Source organism: Papio anubis, chromosome 14 (genome assembly GCF_008728515.1).
Source record: "Papio anubis isolate 15944 chromosome 14, Panubis1.0, whole genome shotgun sequence".
In the NCBI taxonomy this organism is placed as follows: Eukaryota; Metazoa; Chordata; class Mammalia; order Primates; family Cercopithecidae; genus Papio; species Papio anubis.
Window position 1 is genome coordinate 101,670,212 of NC_044989.1, and position 12,633 is coordinate 101,682,844.

General features: G+C 47.5%; 1 protein-coding gene across 5 annotated transcripts in view; it reads left to right on the forward strand.

Annotated features, from left to right (window-relative positions):
• Positions 1 to 4,593: 4,593 nt before the first annotated feature.
• Positions 4,594 to 12,633, forward strand: part of TBC1D8 (TBC1 domain family member 8) — a 132,673-nt gene continuing 124,633 nt past the window's right edge. For 2 of the 5 annotated variants that reach the window (XM_003909037.4, XM_003909036.4), the window contains exon 1: positions 4,594 to 4,926. In XM_003909037.4, coding sequence (XP_003909086.1) covers positions 4,800 to 4,926 — 127 coding nt within the window. In that variant the 5' untranslated portion in view covers positions 4,594 to 4,799. The remainder of the gene's footprint in view (positions 4,927 to 12,633) is intronic. The other 3 variants (XR_002516792.2, XR_001894345.3, XM_021925121.2) reach the window with 2 other exon arrangements.

Sequence of the window (12,633 nt, forward strand, 5' to 3'; positions counted from 1 at the left end):
CCCTACTAATCCTTTTCCCTGTCGTCTTACTGCTAAAGAATAATTTCCAAAAAGTTAAAAGTGTGAGTCTCATTGTAAATATAAAATGAACATGGATCAAAGATTTTATTCAACTCATTCATTAATGAGGCAATCAGTACAATGTTAAGATTAGTTCAAAGGAGAATTCGAAGAACAGATATATAGGTACAGACATGGGTATTAATCAGGAATGCCGAGTGAATTTGCTAGTGGACGCAAAACTAATTAATATTCTATAGGATATCTTTATGGACCAAAGTTTATTTGCATTGCTTTGGACAGGAGTCATGTGCATTATGATCTGTTTTCTACAAGTTACCCTTTAAGGTATTCAGCGTTTTCTGTATATTCATAGTATATTAAGAAACATTGGCTGGGTGCAGTGGCTCACACCTGTAATCCCAGAACTTTGGGAGGCCGAGGCAGGTGGATCACCTGAGGTTAGCCTCACCAACATGACAAAACCCCGTCTTTACTAAAAATAAAAAAAAAATTAGCCAGGCGTGGTGGCGCGTGCTTGTAGTCTCAGCTACTCAGGAGGCTGAGGCACGAGATTTGCTTGAACCTGGGAAGTGGAAGTTGCAGCGAGCAGAGATCACACCACTGCACTCCAGCCTGGGCAACAGAACCAGACTCTTGTCTCAATTAAAAAAAAAAGAAAAAAAAGAAACATCACCACATTTTCTAAAACATTTTAATCACTCCAATTTATAACACACTAAATCATGAATCCCAAGTGAGTATATGCATATTCATAAATTTTGCTGAATCTTACTTTATTTTTTTCTTTATTCGAGACAGGGTCTTGCTCTGTCACCAGGCTGGAGTGCAATGGTGCCATGATAGCTCTCTGCAGCTTGACCTCCTAGGTTCAAATGATCCTCCTACCTCAGCCTTTGAGCAGCTGGGACCAGAGGCATGCGTGCACCACTACACGTGGCTAATTTTTAAATTTTTATAGAGATGGTGTCTCTACACCATCTCGGTGTTACCGAGGCTGGTCTTGAACTCCTGGCCTCAAGCAATCCTCCTGTCTCTGCCTTCCAAAGTACTGGGAATACAGGCGTGAGCCACCATGCCTGGCCTAACCTAATATTTCATCCTCCTTAGTTTAACACTTTAGAATCCATTCCCATACACAGCTTCTTTGCAACACATATGGGCAAGATTTTTTTCCAGCTTTTGTGGTATATAATCTATTTCCATCCTCCCCTTCTCTGGCTGACCTTGCATTTATCTTTCTGGGCTCTGTAGGGAGTTTATTCTTGTTATGGTCCTGGAGTCAATGAGGTACATCAGGGGCAAGTTTGGAGGAGAAGAAGCATCCATGTGGGAGGCAAAGGCCCCAGTCAAGTCTTGAAAGGTCTTAATCTAAGTGAAGGCAAATTTCCTTTCACAGGGAGGCAGGGCTGCTTCCGTACACAAGGGAGCCTTGAGATTTGGGAATTTGACTTTGTCTGTGTCTGTCCAAATGTTCCTATCACAAGTCTATGGTCCTACTCCTTCCCAATCAGTGTCCTAATCTTAGCAAGAGAACTTGCTGAGGTTGAGCACTTAACCTTTGCCACAATTCTGTAATCTGTACAATTATATTTAGTATCTGAAGATGAACTTAAGTCTGTCCCGTGCCTACCCCAGATAAATGGTTCTTTGAATTTCAGCATATCTGTATCTTAAAATGAGAATTTAATACTTCATGCTTATCTTTTCCATTGTTTAAGAACTCTCCAGGGCAGTCAGAAACATCCATTTCACTCTACAATCTTTATAATTATTACTGTTGCCATAGCAATCAAGTGCAACAGCAGCAAAAGCCCCCAAAGCTTTGTGGTCCATCTGCCCCTCACACTACTCCCAGTGCTAACTGGAGTAATCCTGCTGCCCCTGTATGCCATGGGTTACTAGCATCCCTTTTGTTCCCTACGCACGCACGAATCTGCGTGTAACCCAGCCAGAATCCCCGTTGAGAAACTGTTTCCTGGGGTCACTCCGCTATCAGCCAGGGTCTTGGTAGGAAATGCAGTCTACCTCCGAAAGGTTGAAGAGACTTGCTGCTCAACAGCTGTGGGCAGAATTACAGAGGCAACTGCACAAATATGCTAGGACGGCTGTAACAAAGTACGAGAAGTGAGGTAGCTTAAACAACAGAAATGTATTATCTCCCAGTTCTGGGAGCTAGACATCTGAGATCAAGGCTGTCGGCAGGGAAGGATCTGTTTCAGGCCTCTCTCCCGGCTTCTGGCAGTTCCTTGGCTCGCAGCAGCACAACTCTAATCTTCTCATGGTGTTCTCCTTGCGGATTTATCTTCCCAAATTTCCTCTTTTTATAAGGACACCGGTCATTATGGATTAGGGGCCACCCTAATAACCTGATCTTAAGTCATTACATCCGTAATCATCCTTTTTTCAGATAAGGTCACATTCTGAGTTGCTGGGAGTTAGGACCTCGAATCTGGGGAGACATAAGTCAACCTGGAACCCCATCAAGGGTGATGAGCACATAGAGATGAGCAACTGCGGGAAGTGGTTAGGGCTCTGCTGGACTTCTCCACCCGCTCCTCCAGATCCCCTCTTCACCCTCCTCCACCTTGTTGCGTGCCTGGGAGGCTGACTGCCACAGACTGCAGCCTGCGCTCCCTTGCCTCCTACTGGCTTCTATTTGACTTGGGTAATGGCACAGGCAGGAGGTGGGAGAGAGAGAATAGAAACACAGTCCCTCATAGTACCCTCCCATGCCTTCCCAATGACTTTCATATCCCTCTCCGTGCTTCTGTCATATTTAATATTTGGCAGATGAGAGCTGAATAATGTTTAAAATATGAGTGAGTGTATGTGCACCGTTTCAGAAGTTTTTGAACATTTAATAATAATGGCTGATGTTGAGTACTTTGTGTTGTACTTACTACAGCATGCTTTTGATAGCTCCTAAAAGGGAGGCACTCTGATTATCCTAATTTTAGAGTTGAGTAAACTGAGGCTCATTGAGATGGTATCTTGCCCAAGGTCAAGATCACACAGCTAAATTAGCAGCAGTTGCAGGATTCAATTTGGGGCTGTCAGCCACCAGAGGCTGCTCTAAACCACAAGGTCATCTGCGCTGATCCATTTACCAGACGTGACCTCCCCTACTTGACCTCCTATCAAAGTCATATTCATTTTCAAGTTCTGCTCTAGCAACAGCTGTTCTGTGGGACTTTCTCAACTCCCTCCCCCAAGAACTGACCACGCGGTCTGCATACTGCTGTCTGCTCACTGCCCTCCCTTCGTTGGCTCCTGTTAGGAAACCTACCGTTCTTTTCTGACTCATTTTCCTACCTGTGAGTTCTTCAGGGAAGACAGGTCTCCCAGTTCATCTCTGCGATTCCCGGGCCTGGCAGTGTGTCTGCGCCAGAGGTGCCAGTAAATGTCTCTGGAAGGAATGTTTTCTTACCGTCCCTGACTGTTCTACACGCCCTGGTGCACCCTAATGGTCCCGGTTGCCACTGACTTCCTTCCTCAGTTTCATTCAGAGGCTATCTGTTAGTGGCTGCCAGTCCTGGACCATGCTGTCTCTCCTGGCCTCTGGGTGGGCGTTCCTGTCCCCCGCCCACAGGGTTCTTGTCTGCCAGCTCTAGTCAGGGTTTCTGAGCTGCTCCCTTCTGGGGGCGCTTCCCTCAGTTCCCAGGCGTCTTGGTTGGGGGGTGGTGTCAGGATTGACTTGACTTCCACTTCAGTCACGTTCTGCCAGGGATGTTTTGATGGGGTTGTTCTTGTCTTCTTTTGCCAGGTAGGGTGTTGAATGTAACTGCCTCCCTGTGGAGATCTTTGGAGGTCCCCCAGCCTGCTCCAGGCCAGCCACCTTGTGTCTGCTTCCACAGCATCCTTGAGGAAATACGCATTTAAAACCCGACTTCTACATTCCCTGTAGCTTCTCTTCACATCGCCTACTCCATGTTTTCCAGCTTTTCAATTTCTCTCGGAACAAAGGTTTTATTTCTAGGCAGGGCACCAACCGTGGTGGCCCTACTATCGGTACCACCAGGCCCCTCGAGGGACGTCCAGAGCTGAGTCCGGTCTGATGCCTTCTTTAGGATCCCAAACATCGCTGCCGCCTCCGCAGCGCCGTCGGATCCCTGGGGAGAGCATCCAAAATGTGAACCAAGTATTAACAACATTGGAACATAACTGTTTTTAATTCTTACGCTATTTTTTGGTTATTTGTAATTTTTGTTGCTGTTGCTATTTTAAAAACCCAGCGCACTCAGGTTTTCTGGCGTGCATTCTGCCCCCCGCCCCCTATGAGAAATGCCCTCGGTGGGGCAACCTGCAGCTGCGAGAAGGCTTTTTCCCTGTTCCTCCTCCATGTCTCAGGTCGAGGTCATGGACCGCGGCTCTCCCGAGTTCGCCTTGGGAGCGCGGCGGGGCGGGAGGGAGGGAGCCTGGCGCAGGATTGGACTTCCTCCCTCCACTCCGGAACTGCGCGCCCGAGCGCCTGGGACGCGGAAACCCGGGAGGCGCCGCGGGAGCCGCGGGGTGGGGGCGGTCGGGGGCGGGGCCGGAGGCTGGGGCGGGACCGGGGGCGGGCGCGGGGCGGGGCCACGTGAGGGCTGCGCTGGGTGCGCGGGGCGAGCTGCGCCGGCTGCGCTCCGCGGGCTCTCAGAGCGCTGGGCACCGGCCGGGCTGTGGTCCTCGCGCGCCGCCGCCGCCGCCGCCGCCGCCTCTCGAGCGGGCTCGGCTCACAGCGACCGTCGGCCGGGGAGATGTGAGCCGGGGCCGGCGGGCGCGGCCGGACCGCCGCGATGTGGCTCAAGCCCGAGGAGGTGCTGCTGAAGAACGCGCTGAAGCTCTGGGTGACCCAGAAGAGCAGCTGCTACTTCATCCTGCAGCGGCGCCGCGGGCACGGCGAGGGGGGCGGCCGCCTCACCGGTAAGTGGCGCGCCGGGGCGGGCGCGGCGGCCGGGCCCGGGGCCTCGCACCCCGCCGGGCCCGCGGCCCCCGGCCCCCAGTCCCCAGTCCCGGGCTGCGTCGCCAGAGGTGATTTCTTGGGAGTCGCGGGGCCCGGACGGCCCTGCCGCGGGCTTGTTTTCCTTTTTTCTACGTTTCTCCCGCGGGTTCCCGTCGAGGTGGTGTTAGAGGGGCTCCCGGGCGCGTGCGTTTTCCGGGCGAGGCAGGTGTCTTCGCCGCCTGGCCCGGTGAGCTGGAGGCCAGACTCGGCTTGGGAATCCAAGGAGAAACGCCGACTGGAGCGGGGCCGCAGGGAGCGGGGCCGCCCTGGAGCAGCGCGGCTGCTGTGCGGGGCCAGGTGATAGGGGGGTGCGCCGGGCCGGCCCGGACTCGGCCATCTGGAGGCGCCGGAGGCTCCAGGTGGTGTCGCGGCTGGGCGCAGCTCTGGAGGCCGCGGTGAGCGGGAACTGTCTCCGCGCCCGGAGAGGAAATCGAGGGTGGGCGAATCGCAAGCTCGTGATCTTAGTAGAAAAATTGAACAGGTGAGTTTATTCCTGTCTTTCAGTGTCTTACAAGCAATGGTAGGAAAAAAAACTCAGGCTCGTAAAGTTGATGAAAAAGACAAAGCATTTGTTTTCAAAAAGTTATAATCCAAAGCTCTTTGAAATCTTGACGCTGGCTTACAGTAGCTAGGACACCTGTTTAAACAGGTCAGTGAAGGAACAATTAGACTTTTTCATTTGTATCTAGAGGACTTATATGATTTTTCTTTACAATTTTGGAATCTGCATAACAGGGACCTTAGATCTCCTGTCTCGTTCCTGTTCTACTGAGGAGAAGACAGACCGGAGAAGTCAAAGGACCTAGGTTAGGTTCCCGGGTTAGTGGTTGGCGGAATTTTCTGCTCTCAGACCACAGTAGGGAAGGCCCTTCTGAGGTTGATTCTGGTCGGAGATGTACGTACTAACACGTCTGGAAACCGCAGAACCAAGTGCAAAGGGACTGGCTTTTGCTGGACTTTAGCTTCTGAGAAAGCTGGCTGTTGGTTTTGTTAGAGGAGGGCCGACTTACACGGAGACAGGGTGAGTGGGTGGGAGTTGGCAGGACGCTGCATGGAGGGAGCTGTAGGCAGCTGAGGGTTCCCCATGGAAGGGGCAGAGGGTAGTTAGGATTCTGAATGGAGGCGGGTAGGTGTAGGGTGCTTTGGTAACCAGTGGTCCTGTTGAGTGGCAACAGGGACTCAACTTGGGCAACTTGGGCAGCACGTGGGCCTGCTCCAGGAGCTGTTTTGAGCTTTGGGGGAGGGAGTTGTGCAGGAGGCAGGGGCCATAGTGGCCTTGTTGGGCCCCATGAGGCACCATGGTGCTTAGTGCCCAGGCTCTCAGGAAATGGAGGTGGGTGGTGCCCTGGGAAGAGGCATCAGAGGTGAAGAGGCAGGAATTTGTCGTCCCTCCTTTTCTTTGAGGGCAGTGTATCTTTATTTGTGGTGCATTTAGCAGGGTTCCTGGTCTGTAAATGTTTCATTTAGTAGAGAGTGAGGACAAGGCCTGAGGATTTGTGAAGCCAGAAGCATAAGGACAGTTTGTCCCATAAACACTCATTCATTCACTTAGTTATGTGCACATATGTAGGATACTCTGTTCGCTGCTCTGGAAAGAGGCCGGAGAGCAGGCGGTGAGGGCCGGCTGCCTTCCCGATTCACCATCTAGTTAGTGGGTGAGATGGGTCCAGATATGGAGGGCAGAGCTGGCCCTTAGGATGCCTGGTCTGGCTTCAAGCCCGCTTCCTGTCCAGAGGCTTTCTGACTATGTTGTCCAGAGTCTCTCTGTGATGAACTCAGTGAATTCCCTCCCTGTTTCATTCCCAAATCAAGCAGGTCCCGTGTTTGTTACTATACCTGTGGCTTTGGCATTCCTTGGTATTTACTTTGGTTTGGACTTACTGTGAATGTGCAGAATTTTCTTATGCTTAAGGGCAACAAGATCAACCATAAAGGAGGAAAAGTCTACAAAAAGACAGAGGACACTTGATGTATTTCTTGGAGACCCTGTTGATTGGGAAAGGATGACATCTGCAGCCAGACACTTTACCTTTGAGTATTTAGCTGGGAAGCCAGTGCGGATGAAGCAGTGCTGACCTGCCCCGTGTACTGTGGGGGGCTGGTCTTCATGGGGCCACTTAGAATGGTTGTAAAGTCAAGACCCATGGAAAACAGGGCAGCTCTGTGGTGGTGGCGGGTTTTGGAAAATGTGGAATTCTGATGTGGCAGATGTTTAGCAATTTAAGAGTTTAAAACCTAGACTGAGTTTATGAAAGGAATGGGGGCTACAGTGATACACATTCTGGGAGGTTGTAGACTTTTGTTTGGAGGGAAACAGGCAGTGGTGGCCTAAGGGGGATTGGAAGTAAAATGTAAGAGAGCAGTGATCAATAAACGTCTCTTTTCCTTTATTGTGATGCTGAATTTGTATTAATAGGAGTCTAGGCAGAGGAGATCTGGTGGTTGAAGTAATCTGAATTGCCTAACTTCAGAAATACTATCCGCTTTTGTTTCCTTGAGGATTAAAATCGGCCCTCCTGCTTACATACATGCATATACATGCTCGCTCTCTCTGTCTCCCTCTCTTCACATCTCCAGGTTTATTTTTCTCCTTAGTTCCTTCTCACTTTCTCATACAATATACCAATTTATTTTTTTCATTGCTAAATTTCCTGTTCTATGAGGGCAGAGATTTCTCTGTGGTAGTGCCCAGCATATTTGCTCAGGACGAATGGATGGGTGACTATATGCATGGATGATGGATCCCACTTTTTTCTTAAAAGTTGGGTGGGAGTAGAGGCCCAGCGTTTTGGACTGATTGCCTGGAACAGGAACATCCCCTGTCTCTTCTCAGCTTCCTGTTTACCTGGCAGTCTGACCATTATGGAAAGCTGGAGGGGTGTGGGTGGGAAACCCAGTAGTTTCCTCCAGTCTTTTTTTTTTTTTTTGTAGCTCCCTCTTTTGAGGGGGACGGATCATCACACTAACTTCTCTGTGTGGCCAGAAAGGGCGGGTGCAGATGTGGCTGCCATTGTTAACCTCCTGGGCTCTGAGCATTGCTAGGGAGGTGCCCATCTTTTCCTCAGGTTAGAGCATAGCATGGCGGAATTCAGGATTATGAGATGTTTCCAAACTTCTGCTTGCAGAAGTGATTTTGCTACTCTGGAAAGGAAGTAAAGTTACAGTCTCCAGCCACTTGTAACAAGTTCAGCCAGCTCTGGGAAAACAAAGAGCTGGAGTAGCATGTGGGAAGGAGACTGCAGAGAAAGAACACGCAATGTCGCTGCCCTCTCTCCCAGGGTCTCTGAAGCACTTCAAGTGAGTGGGGTAATAAGAAACTTAAATAGCTCAAAAGCCAAAAACCTAATAACCGGATTAAAAAATGAGCAGAAGACGTTAATAGACATTTTTCAGAAGAAGACATACAAATGGCTAACAGGTACATCAAACATGCCTGGCATCACTAATCATCAGGCAAAGGCACATCAAAACCATGAGGAAATACTGCACTCCCGTTAGAATGGCTATTACTTGTTTATTTAATTAATGTTTTTCTTAGAATGGCTATTATTGAAAAGACAAAGGAAAGAGGTGTTGGTGAGGACATGGAGAAAAGGGAACGCTCGCACACTTGGTGGGATTGTAAGTTAATATAGCCACTATGGAGAACAGTATGGAGGATCTTCAAAAAACTGAAAATGGAACTGCTGCATGATCCTGCAGTCCCGCTACTGGGTATATATTCAAAGGAAATGGAATCAGTATGTTGAAGAGATACCTGCATTCCTGTGTTTACTGCATCACTATTTACAATACCCAAGATACGGAATCGACCTAAGTGTCCAACGAGATAAATAAAGAAAATGTGAGATATATACAACAGAACACTATTTCAACTATACGAAAGAATGAAATCCTATCATTTGTGACAACATGGTCTCAAACTCTTGACCTTAAGCAGTCCTCCCTCCTCGGTCTTGGCCTCTCAAAGCACTGGGATTATAGGTGTGAGCCACCGTGCCTGGCACATTTGCAACAACGTGGATGAACCTGGAGGAGGACATCGTGTTAAGTGAAATAAGCCAGGCACAGAAAGACAGATACTGTATGATCCCACTTATATGTGTAATCTTAAAAAAAAAAAGTTGGTGTTATAAAGCAGAGAGTAGAACAGTGATTACCAGGATGGGAGAAGATGGATGGGGAGAGGTTGGTCAACAGGTACGGAGTTATAGTTAGATAGGAGAAGTAAGTTCTGCTGTTTTTTTTGCACAGTAGGGTGACTGTAGTGGTACTGTATATTACAGGATAGCTATGAGAATGAGAAACTTTTGAATGTTCTCACCACGAAGAAATGATAACTGTATGAGGTGATGGATATGCTAACTACCCGAATTGGATAATTATATAACATATATGAGTATTGAAACATCAAATTGTACCCCATAAATATGTACAGTTACAGTGTGACAATTGAAAAATAGTGAGTGGGATAAAGCTTACTCTAAAGACCAAATAGCATTAGGAGATATACCTAATGTAAATGATGAGTTAATGGGTGCAGCACACCAACATGGCACATGTATACATATGTAACAAACCTGCACGTTGTGCACACGTACCCTAGGACTTAAAGTACAATACAAAATAAAAGAAGAAAAAGACCAAATATCACCGCCCAGCTGTGTCCTCTGAAGGATTTGATTTTTCAGTGTTTTATTGCATGTATTCCTGTATAATCTTGCAATTCTTTTCCTAAATTTGACTGACAATTTAAAAGTTGTAATTTGAAAAAATATTGATGTTTTCTGCTTTGCAACGTGGTTACCTTAAGCCCCCGTTCCTGTCATTGCGTTTGTAGTAGTGATAGGCTAATTCCCTAAACAGTTAGAGTGAAGGGAGGAAGTATGGTATAGTGGAAAATAGTGTAAAATACAACCTTTGGAGTCAGGGTAAGTAAGTCTGTTGATTAAGAATCTGGACTGAGAGGCTTTTTAGTTTATCCAGTTTCTTTAAGCCTTACTTATAACTCAGCCTTAAGAAAGGGACAATAATGAATCTTACTTTGGAGGGTTAGAAACTGTTTTCCACAGCAACTGTACCATTTTTCATTCCCACCAGCAATGCACAATGCTTATGATTAAAATAAGGCTTAGAATGAAAATTAACAGTATACCTCAAGGGCTTAATTGTGCTTGGCACCTAGTAGGTTTGAAAGAAGAAAAGCAAAGTACAATTTAAAAAAAACCTGAATAATGGGCCGGGCGCGGTGGCTCAAGCCTGTAATCCCAGCACTTTGGGAGGCCGAGACGGGCGGATCACGAGGTCAGGAGATCGAGACCATCCTGGCTAACACAGTGAAACCCCGTCTCTACTAAAAAAATACAAAAAACTAGCCGGGCGAGGTGGTGGGCGCCTGTAGTCCCAGCTACTCGGGAGGCTGAGGCAGGAGAATGGCGTGAACCCGGGAGGCGGAGCTTGCAGTGAGCTGAGATCCGGCCACTGCACTCCAGCCTGGGCGACAGAGTGAGACTCCGTCTCAAAAAAAAAAAAAAAAAAAACCTGAATAATGAAGGCTTCTGAGAATAAAGGTGTAAACACATTTGCATTGTAGTAAAGGACATAAGAAACATTCACTTATCTGTTAGTGCAGCATTTAATATGTATAATTAAAAGATGAACTATTTAACAGCTTGGGCTAAGTATTGCTCAAGAGAAAGGTGTTTTTGTAGAATTTGGGCACACGGCTACTCTGCCCACATTAAATCAAATCTTAGTCAGTAAAGGGAGCTTCACCTTGTTTCAAATGTTGATGTGAATGCTCATGCTGTGCCTCCAGTAAGTCACCTACTGCCTTTGGAAGAGTGTCCTAATGACTGGGGGAGGAGAAACTGACAGGCTAAGGATTCACGTGGGGTTACAAGGCTTGCTCAGAAGAACTCTTATCAGAAGGTTGGAAACTGATGAAACCCAGCATGGATGTTGCATTTCTTGGCTAGTCTGTCTAAGGTTGGCTGGATTCCTGCTCATGTAGCTGAATTTGTTGGCGAATTTTGTCTCCTCCAACAGTGAAAGTCTTTGACTCAACAGGGCAGCCTGTTATATTCTATAGCAGTCCTAGATGTTGGCTCTAGAGTCTTACATGCAGTGGTCTTTTTTTTCTTAAAAGCACAATAGGGAAGAAACCACAAAGAAAGGAAGTAGTTCGATTTTAGAAGCATAAATCTGAAAAATTAAGTTAAATAACTGATGTATCTTTAGGGGCTGATAATTTATTAATAAAAGCCTTGAGGTTTCCAAGAGTTGCATTTAGTGAGAGCATAATAAGGGCAATGTATTTGTAATTAGATAATCAAACAAGGCACGGATTGTGTCACTCCAGGAAATAATATAAGGTACAAATTGTGCAGGCAGTGGGATACTGGAGGGTGGCCTTTTCCGCCTAATTGGAACTCCTTAGGAAGAGCTGACAATTATTGAGAGGCTGGTAGCTTGTAAAGAATTCATTTACTAGCAGTGAAGGCAGAAGGATTTTCCGATCTGGACTCCACATTCTAGGTGGCATTGGATACAGGAGAAATTTATTTATTTTTTTTAATTTTTATTTTTGGAGATGGAGTCTCGCTTTGTTGCCCAGGCTGGAGTGCATTGGTGTGATCTTGGCTCACTGCAACCTCTGCCTCCTGGGTTCATGGGATTCTCCTGCCTCAGCCTCCCGAGTAGGACTACAGGTATGCGCCACCACACCCGGCTAATTTTTTGTATTTTAGTAGAGACAGGGTTTCACCATTGTTGCCCAGGCTGGTCTCGAACTCCTGAGCTCAGGCAACGCACCCGCCTAGGCCTCCCAAAGTGCTAGGATTACAGGCGTGAGCCACCGCGCCCGGCCAAGAGGAATTTATTTAAAATGAAAGTAAATCTGGTAGTTTTTTCAGCATGGATTTTTTTCCCCTGTTCTTAAAAACTTGCATCCATGGTATTAAAAAGCAGCCGTGAGCATATTTTAATCACCGCCGGGGGTTGCAGGAGCTGCCCCTGAACCACCTCTTGGTTTGCTTCTCTTCCACCTTCTCTTAAGCACAGACCCCGCAGCGTGTTGGCACTTGTCTCTCCAAGGCCCCTCATGCTGGTCTCCTCCCCCATCCCCAAGCATCTGGCTAATTCTTGTGAACCTCTGGGGCTCAGTCTGAGCTCCACTTCCTGGAGATGTACCTGAGCCTTCCCCTACTCCCACCACTGTAGTCATGAAGAGGCTCTTTGAGGCTCTATCTGTTTAGGGTGAACCAGATCCTGAGCTCCAGGAGGGAGGTCACAGGTCTATGCCCCTCTCTGCCGTGCCTTTAGTGCTGATGGTTCTTGTCACCAGAGCACTCTTGATAAATATTTGTTGAATACATGGATGTAGACATCAAGTAGTACAATCTTAAGTAGATCAAGTACAAACTTCATGTAGATGTCATGTAGGCGATATCAAGTTGTACATACCAAGTAAAATAGATAGATGTGAGCCTATGCAGTTGAGAAGCGTCTTGTATGTATCATCCTGGAAATGGAAATTATGTAGAATGCAGGAATAAATAATAGAGTGTTGTTCTTAATTGTCTTACGTCAGCGCTGTGTGCTGTAAGGACTAGCAGTAGTTTGTGGCT